Below are 20,404 nucleotides of genomic sequence, written 5' to 3'. Positions count from 1 at the left end.
TTTTATTTTGTTGTGGGGGGGGGGGGGGGAGACTTAATTGGAATTGTAAATTACAGAGACAAAGGGTTTGTTATGGGAAGTAGGTCCAGATCTGTTTGTGTCAGACAGTGACTGTTGATTTTTCTATTCTTAAGATTCATGGAGAAAAATCATTTAAATTGATACAATATGTGTGTGCACAAGGTAATACCAACAACCAATATATTATTTCAAAAATTTAGTGAGTTTCTTTATAGAGGATTAGGTTATATAGTGTGGGAACTCTGAAAAGAAAATAGAATTGTGTATTGATGTCTTTAGAAATATTATTTGAGGGCAATAAAATGTTCCCTGAAATTCCCTCCTGAGTGGAGAAAATGGAGTTTGTTTGCAGTAATTGCATTTTCTAGCATTTGCTTTCGCACTTTCCAATATGAGTTAAGCCAATTGGAACCTGTGATTTTGTTTTGCTTATTGGCAAAAGTACCATGTAAATGGATCTGTGATGCATTTATAGAGAATGCTTTGAAAATTTTGAAATAGAGATGACTTTTTCTTATTAGATTTAGCTAGTATTAGGGTTCATTTCTATATTTTAGTCTAATGTAATAGCAACCAAAAATGTTCCTTTTCAATTTAGTCTTAATCAAGTTCAAGGAGAACATTTCTACTTAGCTCCACTGGCACTGTGAAGGCAGAGTTAATGTTCCCATTCGCAGCCTTGGTATTCAGAATTCAAGATCTGAACCATTTCAAACTACACTGAGCTGAAATCCATCTAAAAACTTGTCAGCCCTGGTATATCAAGGTCTTGATCACGAGAGAAAATGTAAAATTCTGCTGGACAAAATATAGCATATCTCTATGTATTTGCAGCATTATGCACAACAGACCTTAAACTACAGGGGGTTAGACGCAATCCTCTGTGTAAGTATGAATATGTGGTAAGTCTGTTTAGAGCAACATGCTTCAGCTCTGCCAGATAAAAGATCTTCTTCACTGAAAACCTTGCATGTTTTCCCAAGGGAGTGCTATTTCACTTCAAGAATCTCTTTGAAAGTGCTCACACAGCACCAATGCAGTCATGGTACTCCTGTATATATTGCTTTGCTATGGGAAAGAGAAGAGTAGCAGGAACTACTGGTTCTGCAAGAAGCCTTTTTTAAAAATGACAGGGGAAAATAGCCGTGATTTCCAGGGATGACATTGTTCTCAGAATTTGCTAAATTTAAAGGAAAATTTCATAGCTATGGGCTTCTTTTGATTCTGAAGTTAGGCGATTTCCACCGTCCCACCCCCCCACTTGAAAGGTTCGTCTTTTAGGTTACGTAACTACAAGCCTGAAGAGAAAGCCTTTCTGGGGACTAGAAAACCGTCTGCTTCTGTTTCAGATTTTGTAATTTTAAAGTCAATTTGGAGGACTTTTTACACCTAAAGCTGGCAGTGCTGTGAGCTGCAAAATCTTTTTTGTTTTTGAGGTTAGACTAAACAAAATCTTCAGACTCTGTTTCAATATGAGCAAGTGTCATGTATTAATTGATAAAACTAGTGAAGCTTTCCATGTTTGGAGGAAAAAAAAATGTTTCAATAACAGTAGCGCAGTTAAATTCAAAACAACTCTGAGATCAAAACCCAGCAGAGGTTGTGTCAGCCACGGAACAGTGAAAAGATTGTCGCTTATGTTGTGCTACGTTTTTTTTAAATATTAACAAAGAGGAGGAGAATATTAATCACAAACAGTTACATTAGAATAATGTTAGGGTTGAGACATAAATACATAAAAGCAAGGAATTGCTACCACTGCAGAGCACTGATAAATCACGCCCACGCCTGACTGGGTTCTGCAGCATACGTGGCCCTGCTGCAGGGCTCAAACTGCGCTTGGCGACAGTACAGCCCCGCGTGGCACGAAATTCACTGTGTTTACCGATGGGAGAGAGAAGGAGAGGAAGCGCTTGGTGTCGGGTACCGCTGGTTCTGCGGCGTCAGGCATCTCGGTGCCCGTAGCGGCGAAGCAGCGCCCGTGCCTGTGCGTTTGCTGCAGCACCTCGGCACCGCTCGGCTGAGCTACAGGTGCTGAGGCAGGATCCACTCGACACTTCCTTGCTTTCGTGGGTTTATGACTCAACCTCGGCATTATTGTAACGTAGTTTTTTGTGTTTAATGTTTCTTAGACTTGGTTTTCCATTGCCAGCATGGAAGAAATCCTAATGCATGAGTTTCAGAGGAGAAGGTAGCAGTCTGAACCTGCTGTGTGGCTCGATCCGCAAGTGTGAGTATTAACGCTAGAGCTGTCAGGCCTTGTGAAAATTAATGAAGCCTGACGGTTACAGAGTGAAAGGTCAGAGGCAGAGCTTGCACTTACCTAACATTTCTGTTTTGTTGTGTCTAACAGCATTTTCAACAAAGGGGAGCTTTAACGTACAAGCTTTAGATTTATCACAGGAATTCAAGGGTCTCAGCCTTTGCCTCTCCCTGTGCTGTGATCTAATGTTTTCTTTGCATAAAGGCAAAGCAGTTAAACAGTTCATTCATCTACTTCTCTTGCTGTGTTGCCCACGTGTGTTTTGCCTTTATTTTTCCTTCTCCAAAATTTTCTTTTGCAAGGAAAAAAAAAAGAGGGAGGGGCATCTGAGCCGATGATAGGTTAAAAAGCTGGAATACTTTTCATCAGGAAGATTTTGAGAGATCTTGTACTTCAGTTCATTGTTCTTCTTTAGAAGCATGTTCTGGTTTTGTGCATGTTCTGTCTTTTATTTGCCTGCTTTTTTAATTGCCTCATTCTGTAGATTTCTACAGACATAAAGAAATTAATGGATGACATCAGTTTTAGCTATTTCACTGAGGACTTTTTGTGAAGGCTGCTTGATGAAAACAGCTACAGTATTTTCACAGTCTATTGGTCAGCCTTATCCCAGGAAATATGTTTGGTTTTCCTATCTAGTTTTGGATCTCGGTACCTGCAGTTCATTACTGGTGAGAGGAGTCCAACTTATCACTTGACAGCCTGAGGCTGTATAACTACTTACACAGCCCAACTCATTGGTTGCTGCGGAAGGAGAAATCAGAACATTTGAGATGTTTCCTTAAGAAGCCGAAAGGGACCTGTGTGTGTTGTGGTTGTGCCATAAACGCTGGGCAGAGGGGTTAACCGTGGCCCACAGGTTCAGTGGGCTTTCCATGAGAAACTTGTCTGCAGATTTACAGAGCAGCAGGTTCTGCCCGTCTGTGGGTGGCTTGAGCAGCTCCAACCTGTGCTGCTGTGGGGACTGGAAGCCTGTAGGAATGACTCAAAATCCACTCCTTCAGTGTTTATCTCTGGACGTCTGTATGGTTGGTTACAGGCGACAGCTCCATGACCAGTTTTACACTTTTGGAGCGTATATGATGCCTGCTTGCGCAGGCATCTCACTTGTACTCGTTTCCCTCTTTTTGAAGGGACTGGTTTGTACTTCAAGGTTTCTTAGCCCATTTCTTAACATATGGCCAAAGGGTCTGTGAGGCTATGAAGTGGGCATGAAAACACTTCACGTTTCACAGAGATGTTGTGTGGTTTGAATAGTTAATGCACGCGTTAGCATATTCAGAGCTTCACATCAAAAGCAGTTGTGTGTAAATACAGATTTCTGCCACTATACAGACAGCTAGTCTCATGTTATTTCTTATTCCCCTACTTCCCTGTGGGGTTTTATAGGTAACAGTAGTCAAAATAATAATGTAATTTTCTATTTTTATAAGGACTCAGCAGTTAACATTCATTGCCAGACTCCTTTTCATGTCTGGCAGCTCTACAGATCTTTGGGTTGTGTGACTAAATTGTACTCATACGAAGCATACCATTAAAACGGAGGAATGGTTGTTCAACAGATTAAGGACTCCTACTATCAAGTACTTAAGGTGAACTTAAAAAAATACTGAAAGACCTGCTTACATAGATTAAAAAAAACAATAAACAAACAATGCCCCACTCCCTTCAGATTCCCCATGTGTCCCATGTAATAGGTGTATTAAAAATCAGTCTGTTGTTTGGCTAACGCTTTGAAGTGGTGTAAATGGTTGCAGACAGCAAAAGAAGTCCTGCCTTGCCAGCGTTCGCAGAGTCTCGTTCCTTTTTGGCCACATCCGTTCTGAAGCGGGTGAGGCTACTGATGCCCTGCCCTCTCCGGCCACCGCATCCATGGGTTGGCAGAGAGGTGTGGTGGCACAGGCGTGAGCATGAACACTTGGGGGCAAAGGCATGTGGGACTGCACCTTGAGGGCTGGCTTATTAAATGACAAATCACAGAAATCTTTTAAGACTCCCAGATTAGTGTATTTACTATAAAAAAATTAGGTTTTACAAGTTATTCACTGTTAACTGTTTTTCTTTTATATAAGCAAGAGTGATATTGATGTTTTGTCTTCCAGAAGAGAACAAGTGTCTAATTGCAATATTTTCTTAATCAATGGTTACATTGTGTCCTTGCCTCTCTACTGTTTAGCCCAAATGTTGAAAAACATCTTAGCCAAAATAATACAAATATATATTGAAGATGCGCATGCACTCACTGTGTGTGTATATACACATAAATATATTAGGGTTTTAAATGCTCCAGTATAAGTGACTCTGCTTCACAGACCTGATGCTCTAATGAATTTTAATAACTGTAATTTTTATCTCACCTGTTAAACATTTAAGCATTTTTAATTTGAACTTGGTTATAGCCCTGGGGTAAAAATTGGGATTTCTGAAGTGTCTCTCCCAGTGAACATATCAAACCCCTTTCCTAGTTTGGAACACAATTCTTTTATCTATTTCCCAGATTCACAGTATAGATTAGAATGAATAATATTACTGATGCACGATGGAAATTAAGAGTTAGGAAATTAGACTAATAAAGACCATATGTAGCTAACAAAATTTAGTGAAGGAAAATGAAGAAATGCCTCTCAACCTGTGTGTTGTGCTACAGTGCCTTTCTCTGTATAGACAGCACGGATGTAGATAGGCAAAAATTAATCTGATCAAGATGCAGCTAAAATACCAGGGCGTAGATTTTGTGTGTGACCATTTATGCTTCCATATAAAACACAGAGGGTCAGCAGATTATAGACAAAGGGCAAGACTGCCAAAAGAAAACACGCCAAAATATTTCATAAATCGTATCAGAGAGAATGAACATTGTGCATTGCCACAGGGCTTTTCAGGAAGGGAAAACCTGAATGCAATGAATAGCTAGCTAATCTGATTGCAGGTAATTTATTACTGTGATTAGTGCTATATAGTCTTTCCTCAGGGAAGAGGAGAGAAATGTATGAGACTTCCTCTCGCTGCTCCCCTTTGCTGGGGCCTGGCTTTTGATGTGTTCGCATTTTGATGAGCGATGTTGCTCATCGCTGGCTTCCGAGCCGGCTCTGGAAAATGTGACTCGTTATGAAGTTGGGGAACTGGGTGGGGAGCCGGGTCAGACCTCGGTGCCCATCCTAGGGTCAGTGTGGAAGTGAAGCAAATCTTGTCTCATTGCTGGGAGGGGGACCTGGGTCTGCAGCCCGTGCCCCCACAGCCAGCGCTGGCTGCTCTCCGGCTCGTGGGCGACAATGTGCTGCTTAGCTAGAGCTTACGGGTGGCTGTTGACAGACTTTGGTCCCTGTGGGATTTCTCCTCGCGGGCCTGTTCTTCCTTGGTCCTGGGGTTTTTCACTGGTGGGGCTGTGCCCTGAGCTGCCTTGGGGCACAGGGAGAGAGCCAGTTATCTCCCAGGGATCCCCGGATCCTGCCTGGCTTTCAAGAACTGGCCAAGCTGAGCCCCTCCTTAGTCTTAAGAAAATTAACAGCTGTCTTGACACCAACTGTGGTAAATACTATTTGGTTTTCTGTACTGATTTCAGGTGCTTAAATAACTCGTCTAATGTTACATTTATGTGTTTTAATAAGCACTGATGCCATGAATGTTTGTCTTTATGTGTCCTGTGTGTCTTCAAATTAAGCCCTTTTTTTCAAAGTCTCAAGATAAAAAACCATTGACCTAAAGCAAAAATGTTCCAGACTTAAGTGGACATAACATCAGCAAAATGTGCAGATTTTCAAGTCTATCAAAATAAACAGGAGAAAGTGTAAAACATGGACATTTATCCAGTAAGATTGAGAATTTTTCTCTGCTAAAACAGGCAAATGTCGGTAACTTGGCAGAAACCTGAATTTAACTTCTCCATCCTACTTCTCTGAGAATTCTATCACATCTAGCTTGTTTTGGGGGATTGATAGTTATGACAAGCGTATCAAATTTCATGCCAGTGGTATCTTTTATGTTTCCTGAGAGAGGAGAAAATAGCAATTTTACCTTGTGCCCAGGAGTCACAGAGAGAAGGAATTGTAGGTACCTGCCACATTGAGTTTTAAAATAAAAACGAATTGCAGAGCAGCATGTAGCAAAGATGGAGAAGCGGAGGGAAGAGGGAAAGGAGTGAGGCATTAAGTGTAGAGGAGTATTTATTGCATCTCTCTCAGCTTTTAATCCAATGCAGCACCACAGAGTTATGAATATGTATGATCTGCATTTTGTTAAGATGTGAGATGTGTATGAAGATGTCTGCTTAGGTTTTTTTCAGGGGATTTGTAGCTTTTTGGTTTTCTGTCCAGAATTTCTCATTTTGCAGAGATCATGTTTATATACATATCTTGTGTAATTCCTGTTTCTGTGCTGTAAATGTTGAAAAGCAGAGGGGTTTGATTCCCCGTAAGTTAGGGAAAAGTTAATCTTTTTGTAAATTCTTACAGCTTTATGTTGAAACTTACTTTTTAAAAAAAGCACAAACCCAAACAATTTTGAAAGATAAGTTTTAAACTAGCAAAGCCACAGCTATTTAGGAGAACTGTATTCATGAGAAATATAGCATCCAATTCTGTGTTCCTGAGGGCAGATCGTGGGAGTACCAGAACTGGAAGATGAACCTACAGGTTTCCAAAAACATTTTTGCTGCCTTTATGAGGAAAAAACCAAACAACAAAACCAGCTTTTTCTAAGTGATTATTAGTAATTAAACACCAAAATGAGTGATTGGTATAAGCCTAGGAAATGAGGTTTATGGTGAAGGCAGTAGAAGTTAGCTTTGATGCAAGCTTAGGTGTGATTTTTGGCAAGCCAACAGTGGGACAGGTTTTGTAATAACAGAACCTAAGTTCTATGAAAACATCACAGAGTAGGACCATACTTTTAAAAGAGTTCAGCACCCCAAATGTTTATTTGGAAGACCTGGCACTGATTCTTGGTGTACCAAGTGATTAAAAATCTGTCTCTGAACTCCAGAAATCTGGCTCCATGGCCATGATCCATGTCTCCTTCCCAACACTGGGAACAGTTGCCCTGAATTGGGGTGATCAAGTCTGACGCTCATGGTAAATAAATGAACCACATTTCCTTTTTCCTACCTTATATCTTCTTTGCCTGAGTTTCATGGTTTCTTCTTACGGAAATGAGACACTACCATACACTGAATAAAATAATAATAATAACAACAATGACAGTAATAATAGAAAGTAGGTTGTAAGCGATTCGAAGCTGTGGGGAATGGGCTAGGTCTGCAATAAATGCCACTTGAACACAAATTAATCCAAATAACAGCATAATTTTAAAAAGCAGCTGTGCCAGCATCCTAATTGAGCCCCATGTGCCTGGTACCCTCACGACATCCCTGTGAGGTGTATTGCCAGCTCAGTCTCTGATCTGCCCGCCCAGTCACTCAAAGGGGGACTCACCGCGGAGTGTTCCTTTGGGCTGGGACTGGGAACTGCTGACTCTGACCCGGTCCCACGAGTAAGCGGCAGGACTCTGTCACATCTTTCACTAACCTAAGTCAGTGTCTGGGCAGCTGAAAGCAAGGGAGCAGTGGTCGTTTTTGCCACCTCTGGAGCTGGTTTGGTGCCTTCCAGCTTCTTTTGTTTAACTCCGCCGTACACGCTTTCTACTATGACATTGCTTTGTGTAGTGTTACTTTACATTTTAACACAGTTTCATTCAGTGGCAGAGAAGCAGCTTTAATAACTTCTCAACATGGAGATGCACACAGATCTTGGGTGTTTCATTCTGTCACTGCTAGCTGTCTGTTTATTGTGCCGACAGTGCTGGTGTGGAAGGAAAATGTGCTAATTAAGTCCTCTTTTTTTTGTTATTTCAGGAAACCTACCATATGAATATAAAATAGTGATTGCCGGGAATCATGAATTGACATTTGATAAGGAATTCATGGCAGACCTTGTTAAACAAGATTACTACCGCTTTCCCTCTGTGTCCAAATTGAAACCAGAGGACTTTGACAATGTTCAGTCACTCCTGACAAATAGTATTTACTTACAAGATTCCGAGGTAACAGTTAAAGGATTCCGAATATACGGTGCCCCATGGTAAGTCTCAATTTAACCTTTCTTTGCTGTTTATTGCTTGAACCACAGCAGGGATCATTCCAGTTGCAAATGCAAGAAGCTCTTTGTTGCATTGCCCTGCAGAACAGTATCAGACGTAGCTGCAAACCATTCTTAAACAATTGCCACATCTTTTGTGGGTAAACAGGCTATATTTAGCCACGTGTGTGAAATAAGGCAAAAGCAACTGTAATTATTTCTATTCTGCCTGCTGAATGCACTTTAAAATATTGCGGACTCGATATCCACTCAGTGCTTGGGGACTAACTGCGGTGGCACCTTGGTGCTTGGGAAGCTCCATGACACTGTATGCTCTTTAGGTATTTGTCTGCTGTGCTAGTAGATTTGTGTGGTCATATTTAAAACCCACACAGCACAAGGTACAAGGCAGCAGGTGCTTTAAGCATTACTTCTGGTCAGTTCGAAGCATTGTTTTCTTTTGCTGATAAAGTTGTCATAACGAAGTTTCAAGCCAGTTTCCACCCCTGTGCCAAGGATATGCAAGAAAAAAAATGCTGTCAAGTTTTGTATTTCTTTGTTTTTTCTACATGTTGTTTAATTGTGATGCCTGATACCTCTGTTTGGAGTCTTGGGTAGCACTTGTTTCATGTTCTCATGCTAACGACAGCCACAGTCCTTTCAGGCTTTACCAGAAACCTGAACTTCAGAGATGGTGATGGTCATTATGCTACGTGGTGTTCTTGTTTGTCAGCTATGATGTACTTAGATGCTAATGCACACCTACAGGAAGGGTCTGTTGTAAGCTTGTAACTTAAGGTTTTGATGTCAGGCTTGCTTTAAAGGTGAAAGGAGGAGAGGAAGGGGGAATGGTAGGGACCAAACCAAAGACTAGGGCAAACCTTTACAGGTATTGGAAATTTTCCCCTTCGTCTAATCTCTGTTGACGGTTCACTTGGCCCACAGGCGTTGGTGGTTCATACACCACCACACATGCTGATGCTTCTGACAATGCTTTTTTGGGTCATATTGTGTACATGAGTGCTGGCTAGAAATCTGTGATTTAGCGCTGTGTATCACTTTCTTGGCTTAAGCTACTGATTTTTACAATTTAATTCCTAACCTTCAGCTTGTAGTTGAAATCAGCCTGATATTGCTTAGCTTAAACCCCAAACAACTCCAAATCCTATGCTGTCAGCTAACTGGGAAAGATGATCTTAATTCAGATTGGGAATCATCTCTTAAAGACATTTCCGAATTGTTGATTTTCTTGGTCATCGCAGCATATAACATGCCAAGAAGACAGGGCACATAAGGCCTTGAGTGATGTGAGGTGGACTTGCTGCAAGGTGAGCCACCGGGTGAGCTGGAAGGCTGGCTGCTACGATTGTGGTTGTGCTCAGCTTCTTTCATACGTATGTCTCGTTCTCAGGCAGCTTGGAATCTGCAGGCATCCAGTGATTATGAAGTATAATGTTTTCAGATTTATTTGGGGCAGATATACCTGAACTCTGTTTACTGCTGGAGAGATCTGGAGAACGTAGAATCCAAGTCTGGGAAAGAGAGCGCTTGGTATTCTGAAATTGAGAACCATGTGATATGTTTTTACATTTATATGTACTGGCAAAATGTAGTGATCGTTTTTCCCCTCTTTTGCTTCCTGAATCCATAAAGGCAATCTGTTATCCTTTTATCTCCAGCTGCATTTAGAATTTCTTTAATTTTGCAGCTATACACATGACCTTAGAATGTTTGTTCTGAAATATTAAGGGATGCCATATCAAGGAACTGAGCTGTTTTAACTGTAACAAGAGAATGTGTTCCGACCTAGTCATGGAAGACAAATCTTAATTATTCCTCGCTATAATCCGTTGCTAACTGGAATTTTCCAATTAGTGACCAATGGGAAATGAATCTAGATTGCTAGAAAGGCACACTGAGCTCCAACTAGTTGCAAAGTTCTCTCTCCTGAAGGATATTTCATTTGTGTTCAGCTGTGAAAAACTGTTGTCAAAGTGTGTTTTCAGCAACTGTTAATGCGGAGTTGAGGCTAGCATTTTGAATATAGCGTTTTAGATCAGCTAGTCTGTATTCAGATAATAGACAGTGTCCCTCTTTTTCATTTTTCATATAATGACGGTTTCTGGAAAATGAGAAAATTCATCTCGTTTCTTGCATTTTAGTTAGTTTTAGAGAGAAAGGAAAAGTCATATCAGATAGTGGAAAAATCTGTTCAAATCTGTTCTGTGCCTGGAAACTGAGACAGAATGATCAGACAAGCCTGTTAGCACTACTTTCCCCCCCTCCCCCCCTCCTTCCTCTCCAATTGCATATCACTCTACTACTGTAAATCTTCAGATTACCCCAAAGGAAGAGAATTTTGGGGGGGGGTGTATATATTGATGGCCTCCTTGTCCCAATTAGTTCTGTCACAGAAGTAGAACACTGGTCATTAACCCAGAAGATGCTCCAACCCTAAAATGAGATAAATTGACATGTTCAATTTTTGTCCATTTCCAGTATTTCCAGAGGGAAAAAATTTCTCATTTGCAGATAAAGCTACTGGTTTTAATGTAAAAAGAAGGATCGAACCAAGAATAACAGCTGTGATTCTGGAGATTTCAGCCTGTCAGGGGTTTCTAAGAAGTAATTGCCAGAATTCTGGGAAAACTGGCTATAAGTCATCTATCTATTTAGAAAATGTAAATTGCCAACTCAGTGTAACTACAGAAGAGAAATATCAGTCCATATTCATTACATGTTATTACTCATGGTACATCTGAAAGCTTTCTAAAGACCTAAGAGAATTCAAGTAGTGCCTCCTAACTTACAATTTACTAGAATTTGTGTGTGGAAAATAACTTACAATACACGGGAGCATTCATGTGTATTTGCAATCGGAATGTGCGGTGGTGCATATCAACAGCCTCTAAGGAGAAGAAAATTTGAATTTAGTCTGATGATTCTGGGAGTATTAAATGGCGTTAGCTGGAGGGGAGTTGAAAACAAGAGTATCAGCCCCTAAAAGAGAAAAGAGCAAAGGTGCGACATGAATCGTGTTCAGAGCTCTGCTCTTTTTCAGAGGCGGGGAATGTAACTGACATTTTCACGCCTTAAATAGGAGATTCTTTGATGCACCTTGAAGGAGCAAAATGGCTGAAGATTTTCCATTTGGTCTGTAGATAACAATCCGCAAAAAACATTTCCCTCCCTTCTCTTCCTTCTGACTTTGCCCTGTGAACCTGACTTGTGTGGTGGGAAAATAATTGATAGTTTATGCAGTCAAAACTCTTAAAGATTCCAATGGGAACATTTTCTCCTTTGGAAATTTGAGATTGAGGCTACTTATTGAACAGGACAAAAAAATACACACAGTAATGGATATATGAATTTTTAAGTCTTAAAACACCCTTTGTGAAGTGTACATAAGCATAACTCGTACTGATGTATCTGTAAAAGGGTAGGGAGAGTCTGTTTGCTCCTGCTTCGAGTGTTGAATGTAAGTGAATATAAGTTATTTAAATTCAGATGTTGTTGTAAAAAACATGGTTTTTTAAATTATATTTGAAATTGTTCATCCATACTAATGACTGAATTTACTACAGTGTGCTATAGACATTTGAATACAAATATTCTAGCGATGTCTGTTTTTTAATGAAGCTTTTAAAAGCATTCAAACCACCAGAGAACTGCAGTTAACTGAAACCAGAATTTGTTTAAACCACGTTTTGACAGAAATAACTGTTCAGGGAGAATATTTTTCTTTTTTATTTTCCTCTGCTCTTTGACTCTACAGGTAGCTTTTTTGGTTTGCTTGAAAGACAAAAATAATGGAAATGAGACAGTGTTCTGATAAACTTTATTTGGTGTGCGTAGAAATTTGTGGTGGTTAATGTCATGAGTAAGAAGGCAATAGGCTTATTTATATATTTTAAATTCTGTTCTCCGTAAAATTTCCACCAGAAAAAATCACTAGCCATAAGTATAAAACAATCTAATAAAGTAATAATTTATGGGTTTTCAGCTATTAGGGCAAATTCCACTCACATCTAGCAGATTGAAAAGTAAAACTGAAGATCCAAGACTGTCAGCTATGTATATATATAGGTAGATGAAAGTTTTTGAGGGAGGAAAATGTTTACTATAAAAGCTGATTCAATACAAATCAGTGCAATGTAATGATTAATGAAATCAGCTTTATGGAAATAACTTAAATCTTTTATGTTTGTGCTTTTAAGTAACGATTGAAATCTGCAGTTTGCATCATTGTGATGAAAATCAGTTCATCCTGAATGAAGGCAGGACTAAAGCTCTTCCCTTCTGACAGGAGCAGCAGCATTGTTCAGCAGTATCCTGCACGTTTGTAAAGTTGCAGCTTGCTCAGGTCTCAAGAACAGAAGCACAAAGCTGGCCTCCCAGTTGCTTTTAATGAATACTGGTGGGTTTTTCCTATGTCCAAGAATTTGATCTGTAGGGTGATCCAGAGGTCAGGAACAAACGGCTCACTATTGCTCACCTCTGTGGAGCTAAGGCTTTCATTTGCTTTTTTTAGTAACTCTAGAGGAAGTGCCTTAACTCTTTTTCAGAAGCAAAATTTTAATTGGCATAGATAATGCAGCCATAAGGAAGTATAGACAGGATCAGCCATCTCCTTTAAAAATAAAGTTTTGTGCAATGTTTTTCTTGTCTTTTTTAGACCGGTGTAAATTTGGGGGGTTTCATGAAATGGTTTTGCATCAGTTTGAAATAATTGCAGTAACTCTGTTTCTTTCCCCACTTCATTTGCAATTATATTTTAATACAAATAGCTCTGAGTTAGTATCTCTGCCTCATTCTGATCAGTGTTTTCAGATTTTGTGTTTATCCTGTCAGAAAAGCATCAGATGTTGGTGTGTTGTTTTTTTCTTTCTTTTCAATTATAAGTTTTGTAATGCATCATGGATTTTGCTGACAGTCTTCAAGTTCTCGAAATAGCAAGCAAATTAACAGCAGATATTGAGCGTGAGGACTGGAAAACCAATTGGCAACTCACATGATGGGATTCAGATATACTGATGGGTTGGAATGGATCTAATTTCTTTTATTTTCATAGTCTTAGTTGGCAATTAGCTTATGCCTAAAAAACCGGAGGACTAGAAATTGGACTGCTCAGCAATAAAGTTCTTCATTGCTATTTAGCAGTGAGGAAACCAGGGGGAGACTGGGCAGGACTGTTGGTGTTGTACCAGATTTTCAGGAATTCTGGTGTTTATGCACTAGAAGTCAGCAACTGAGAAAAGTATTGGCAAAGATCGAAGTCTTCTGGCTGTGTGTTAAACAAACACGCTGCCACTGTAGCATGGTTGTGTTTAAAGGTGCAGGCTTCTGTTTCATTTTTCTTGGCATTTGTCCTCCTCATTTTAGGATCAAAGAATGTATTCCTCCCAGTCTAGAATTGCAGTGGTTTGTTTACATTTTTTGCCTGATTGGGAATGTAGCTGATTTTTCTTTAGTTCTCCTTGATCAGATTCACTTCCAAGTAAAAAAGCTTAGTTTCTTAATACTATGTATATATATATTTTTTAGTTGAAAAAAAAAAAAAAGTGGAATGTTTGTAATTTTAAATGCATTAACTCACAAGTAATTTTTCATACCATGATGTTAACCTGTCCTAGCTAATTCTCTGGAAAGCTCTGCATCCTGGCACTGGGGCAGATTATGAAGTCTTAACCTTTCCTTCAGGCTTGACTTAGCAGGAATAAGAACTTTAGAGTTTTCCTTACTACTGTAACATTCAAACTTTGTGGATGCAGGTCTAGCCAGCTAAAATAGACAGAAAATGGTGGCTCTCCTGACTCCTTTGAATTTTTCCTCATGTGGAAGCAGGGATTTGAATTCCTTTGGAGCAGAACGAGATGGTTGTGGGAATCTGCTCTGTGTCTCTAATTCCTGCTCCGTTTTCCTGGCATTCAGGAGGTGCTGCGCAAAAGAAGCAAAGAGCCAGAAAGAGCGCAAGCTCTGCTGTCGGGGGCACGTTCCTTACGGCGGCCTCCTGTTCATTGATTGAAGCACGCTCAGCAATGATATCATTTCGGTACAAAAGTTGTGCTTACAAAACCCACAAGTTGTGCTTGTGTTTATAGTTTTACTTTGTGTTTTTTACTTGGCAGATGTCCAGAACGAGAAGTTTGCTTTCCTTTTGCTGAACGCTTGGATAACATAGTGGTCACTGGGGGGTTTGTGCGCACTGAGCAAACGGAGAACATTTGCACTAAGTGAGGAGCTAGGCAGAGTAGGGTTTAACTAGGAATACTACCAAACGCTTGAAATTTTCAACTTTGCTGCTACAGTGTTCATCTTGGGAGGGGGTTTGAAGTCCTTGAAAGAATGGGAGCTGGGGAAAGAGGAGGGAAGGTGAGAGTTAACCCAAATGTGGAGAAATTCTGTTCCTTACAGGCTTCGACTCACTGCTGTGTGTTGATGGTTGCTTGAATAAATTCTTCCATGCAGCTTCTGCACTTCAGGACTCCTACTTTTCCATTTTCTTCTACCTGTGTGTGTGCTGTACCTCTTTGTGGTGGTCTAGTGCAGAAGGGAAGAAAGACAAAACTGAAAATACCATGCTGTTAAGGTTAACTGAAAAATTACTTCACTCGAGGACAACCACCTTCACAGTAGGAGAGTGGAGAGGTAAGAGAAGGGCTTGAGCTTTGACGAGCTGACATCAGAATAGGTTTTGCACTGGATGGCGATCTTCAAGCCCCATTTATTTTCTTTCCTTCATCACGCCTATACCCAGAGGAAGAAGAATTAGGGAGCAGCTAGATGCTTGGGCTGACGGACAGGCTGTTGGAGAACATGTGTGCGAGTGCAAGCCAGGGCTTGACTGCTGGAGCCACGGGGAGATTCAGAGCCCTCTCGAGGGACTGGTGAAACAGAGGAACTAGGACTCTAGCGAGGAGCTAAATGGCAGACCCAGACTTTGCTGTAGGATTAGGAGGACTTCATGAGGGCTGTGTCACACAAAGGACAAGGCCCATCCAGCCCAGTGTTCATGGATGCAGGTGTGTTTCCAGCAGGATATTTAGATCCAAACAACTTGTCGTTGCATTTGGTGAGTTGAAAGCCACTGTAAAAGCACTGGATGCATGAGTCATTTCTAAATTCAGGAGTTGTGACCCTTGAGTGAGAAGAAATGACATGGGCCGATAGCTTCCCATCATGTTTGTCAACCCACACTGAAAAAAAGTAGTGAAACCTCCCCCATTTCAGCAGGGTGCCTAAATGTACCAAGTTTGGGACATGGGTAGTTTCACTGACACAGTAAAATCAAAGCTTTTTAAAAAATAAATATATAATTATATTATTAAATATATAATTATATACTTACCGATATACGTATTGACAGCTTTTCTGAGTTGTAATTGGAAAAATAGGGATACTTTCAAGAATGTCTACAAAATGCCATGGGTAGGTCTGGTCCTGTGTACAGTCAGGTGTGTGAAACAAGTGTAGTGTGCAGGTGGTTTGCTTCATAGTTCATCTATTTAGGACAAACAGGAAAAAAAAAAAGGAAGAATTTACATTGCTTCAGGTAGACCTGATGATAAAGCTCGCGTGATGTGATGGTGATAAAATGCCATAGAAATGAAAGAGAAATTATGTTTGAAAAGCTGTATTTGGTTTTAATACAAAGTTCAGTCAAGTAGCAAGTGCTTAGATTTTGTTAACTTCCAGTGAAGCATAAGATTACTCATGACTATTTTCAAGATGATCTAGGTCATATTTATCTAATACTTATTGACCAGAATGCTAACTTAACCCTGATGTGTATAAAATGCTTAAAGTAATTCACAGAGGCTGTGAAATAAAGCAGAAATTGCACAAGCGCTTCAAATAAGAGAACACTGATCGTGAATCTGAGCATAGATATAAAGGTCAAGAGTGACAGCTACATTCATCAGATTTTCATGAGAATCCATTCAGTACAACAGATCTGGCACCTTATTTCAGACGTGGTCAGCACTTATGGATTCAGTTGAAAGTCAATGAGACCACTGGGTATTTATAACCACCTCTGAAATGTTTAGTTGCTTATCTATATTATGGTTTGTGTGCTTCTAAAGCAGAAGAGTTGCTGACATTTCTGTGACTCTACTAGTTAAACGCCAGAATCTTCACGCGGCTAAGAGCTATGTTTATGTATGTGCACACAGAAGGCTTGAGCAGTGGTTTACAAGCAGGAGGATATCAACAGCTTATCATTGTGTCTTCATAGATGTGGCTGAGCTGCATACCACCTTGAGTAAGTAGAGGGAGCCTCACAAGCTAGGATGCCTTGCTACCTTCTCCATTAATTTTGTGCAGACAAGGACATCTTTTCACAGCCGGCACGCACAGTGTCCCTGGGAGAGAGTAATAGGAGTTATCGCCTAGTAACTGCATCATGTGTTCCTCTACTTGTGTTTTAGATAAACACAAAAGACAGTGCCTTTGAAAATACGTGCTTAGCTTTTTGGTTTACATACTGATGTGCATGTCATGCTTGGAAACCATGTGCCTGTGGCTACTTTGACAAAGGAAATAATGCTGCTTAGAAAATGAGCTCGTGATGATTTGAAATCATCTGACAAGCGTGTCACCATATTTATTTTGTAAGTAACATTGTCAGTACTTCGATATTGTATCTGCAGATCTGTCATCCTGTCTTATCCTTTGCTTCTGGAGAGCTCTCTTGGCTTCCGTTTTGTGCTCCAGCAGCATTTACTGGATGGGTAGAACAGACAAAGTTCTGTGCTCTGGTTCTTTAAAAAGCTGCTTTATTTTTGTACATATGTGAATCAGTGTATCCTACTGACAAAAGCCAGTATTTGCAGCTGCTACCTGTATTGCTCTCTTGGGTAGGGTTTACAGGTTTGTACCCTGGGACTATACTTGTGAGTTGTGTATTGCCTCAAACTTCATATGAGAAAGCTTTATGTAAGAAGGAAGGATGAATCTTTCAGTCTTCTTTTCCTGGCACAGATTTTAATGCATCTTGTTTCCAAAACTAGGAACGAAATAAAAAGAAACTGGAAGGAAGGTGTTCTCTTTAACACCTCTCTTGGTGTTCCATCTGGGCTGCTTGGGACATTTCTGTGTCCTGCATCACAGGAAAATGGAGAAGGGCAAAGCAAGCGCTAGTCCGAAAGTTGTAGTCCTCAAGTGTTCCCGTGTTTAATATGGGATGCCCCATTACACTGTAATCTCCATTCTTAGTGGTACCTGAAGTTGATTTTGCAGTTCTTAGTAAGTTTGTCTCCCTCTTCAGTTTGTGGATATAATACAGGTTTTATATTTGTTGAGAAACCTAGAAGTTACTGTTCTAAGGAAGAGTGCCTTCCATTGCCTATCCTGAAGATCCCTTTTTATAAACTTCTACATTTGTAAGATATAAGAATGGCATTGCTTGTATTCTTGTGTGTATAGCATTGGTAGAGGTAGAGCTTTTGGAAAAACTTAAAAAATGTGAAAATAAGTCAAGTGTAAATCACTCTGAAAGTACTGTTTAATCTTTCTGTGGATAAAGAGATATTATGTTACATAAGGGATCATCCTTCCTCAAGTTAGAAGGACTTTCTGAGTTCCTGCAGGGTTTTGGTCAGCATATCTGCACATGTTTGATGAAGCTCTGGCTACCAGCGGTGCCTGCAATTGTTCTTGAACTGTGAAGCAGGCACAGATGCAGTATTTTGTGTTGCCATTATCTTCACTACAGTTCAGTAGAGCCAATCAAACTGAATACTTACAAAAGCAGAGAAGTAGTTTTCCTCAGAGGCGTGAAAAAGTTGCGTAATTTTCTGTATTGTTTTTGTGTAGACACTGCATGTAGGTCATGCATAACTTCTAATTGTTGTTAAACATTAGCAAAGCTCCAGGTAATGAAAAAATAGACATTATCTTGCATTTTTCTTCAAAGGGATTTATTCGCAGGACTTTTCTCTGGCTGAGTACCTTTTCCTAATCCTGCTCAGGGCCAGCAAAATCCACTGGCCAGGATGGCACAGCAGGAGCAGCACAGCTCCTTGCAGGGTCAGATAGGGTGTGTGGGATCTCTGCTGGGTCTTAGCATCTGCTACCACATTGCAGTGGTTTGGGTAACAGTCACTCATTATGTGCCAATACTGTCTTTGCTGATCCATGAATGTATAACTGGAAAGTATAGTTCTGCAAATTTTATGATCGTCTAATATGAAAGAAATTTAAGTGATACCTAAAGTGGGAGATGAAAGTACGCTTTGTTTCAGAGAAGGATTTTTTTCATAAATTTTGGAGTTAACATGCAGATAAAATATTCAGAGATGCAGAGGCTGATCGTCACATCTGGAAGTGAGCTCCTTTAGCACTGAACAGCAAGACCTCGCCATAAGGATGTGCCTTTAGCTAATAATTACTAGCAGTCAGACTACCTAGAGCGTACACCTTGTCTTATTTATATTCCAGTCCTGTAACCTTCCCTATTCTCTTGTGCCTTTGTTCTATTAATCTACAAAACAGGGCTCGACTTGTGATTAGTCCTTGGAGGTTGTTGCTATTAATCAGGCTGCAAAACAGGTCTACTTGGATGTTCTGTTGCAAGTGCTTAATGCACTTTCCTCACCAGTCCGTGGCGCAGAGCTGCTGGGGCTGTCTTAAATGGCAATGAAATCAGTGATGTGTCTGCTGCACTTTCTTTGTGTTTACATCTTGGTTGTGTTGCTATGGGATGGGGAAAATAGAAAAAGGGAAATAATTGCAGTTCTACAGAAAATCGCTTAAGGTAGCGAGGTCTGTGGCTCCGCGTTGGCAGGACGGGTCGGAGCGCAGCGGAACCGCTGGTTAGGTGTGGTGTCAGTGAGGAGAACCTGCCCCCTCTTTAAAAGCGACGATTAAAGTTCAAGCTTTGAGCTCCTTATCTGTGGTAAGTTTTAAACTCTTGTTATAGAGTTTTAGAGATAAACCTATACATCTAAGTCATAACAGTCAGAGGGTTATTTTAAGATAGTGTTTATTTTTCTGCAGTTAGGTAGAAACCCAGAGAGGTTTCTGCTGTGTATGTAAAAAAAAATAGTCTAAGAGATGGTGGGGTATAAACAAAAAGCCCCAAACTGAACTATTGTGTAACTCTTCCATTATTAGAACTTATCATAAAATTTGAACAATAAACAATGTCTATCAAGAAACTAATCTAGATTCATTATAGAATATATTACTAACTATAAAAGCATAATGATTTATGTTTCTAATTAAATACAATATTTCCTCTCTGTAGGAGGGAAGTATCTATTTTTAGAGTGTATCAGAAGAAACAAAACAGACCTCTAGTATATTTTTTTCTATATTGTTCCTTTGGGTTTGGGTGTGGGTTGTGTGTTTTTTAAGTTTTCACTATGTTGATTATGTATTTCTTTGCTGGCTTGATAATGTCTGCCACTGAACTAATGAACTTAGGCTGCTGTCTGGAAAAAGGCCTGGTGCTGAGGCAGCAGGGTCTGTCTCAGCTGCAGTGCTTGCCCCTCGCTCTGTTTGTGCCTGTGTTTCCTGTATCCCCAAGGCTCATGCCTCTGTTTCTCTCGTGCACAAGCTTAAATTCCCAACCTTTGCAAAACTGGCTCAGTCTTCACTTCCAGTGACGTCCACACCTCAATCCTTGGTGGCTGTGCTGAGAACTGGACCTTTACCACTTTGTGCTATTATTTCACCAGTGGTTTGAAAGGTTTTGTGCTGCCTCACCCCCAGCTACAAACCAATTTATTAGCTGTGGTTTGCCCAGTTTGGCCTTTTGTGGCCTAAAGAACGGAGTTAAATGCCAGGGTGACACCTCCCTCCTTGGCTGAGGCAGTGCAGGCGCGATGCCTTCGGTCCTGCCTCATCGCTGAAAGCATCCTGACGCCAGTAGCCAAGTGAGCGGCTTAATGCACACCCAAGTAACTGGTCCCGCAGCAACTGGGGAGAAAGAGTTCCCAGACTTGGAATTTTACCTTGCAAATCTACCGTGCCTGCTCACTGTCACGTTGGTTGAGGAGGAGCTGGGATCCTGGGTTGTCACATTCTTCTCCATGCATCAAACTGA

At 40.4% G+C, this 20,404-nt stretch overlaps 1 protein-coding gene across 1 annotated transcript in view; it reads left to right on the top strand.

The window, feature by feature from the left end:
- MPPED2 (metallophosphoesterase domain containing 2) overlaps positions 1–20,404 on the top strand; it is a 97,705-nt gene that overhangs the window by 44,639 nt on the left and 32,662 nt on the right. Inside the window, exon 3 of the mRNA XM_009877198.1 lies at positions 8,133–8,358. Coding sequence (XP_009875500.1) covers positions 8,133–8,358 — 226 coding nt within the window. The remainder of the gene's footprint in view (positions 1–8,132; positions 8,359–20,404) is intronic.

The sequence above is a fragment of the Apaloderma vittatum genome, unplaced genomic scaffold, assembly GCF_000703405.1.
Source record: "Apaloderma vittatum isolate BGI_N311 unplaced genomic scaffold, ASM70340v1 scaffold41410, whole genome shotgun sequence".
Taxonomy (NCBI): domain Eukaryota; kingdom Metazoa; phylum Chordata; class Aves; order Trogoniformes; family Trogonidae; genus Apaloderma; species Apaloderma vittatum.
The sequence above is the reverse complement of the archived record's forward strand: the minus strand, read 5'-3'. Positions and strand labels throughout refer to the sequence as shown.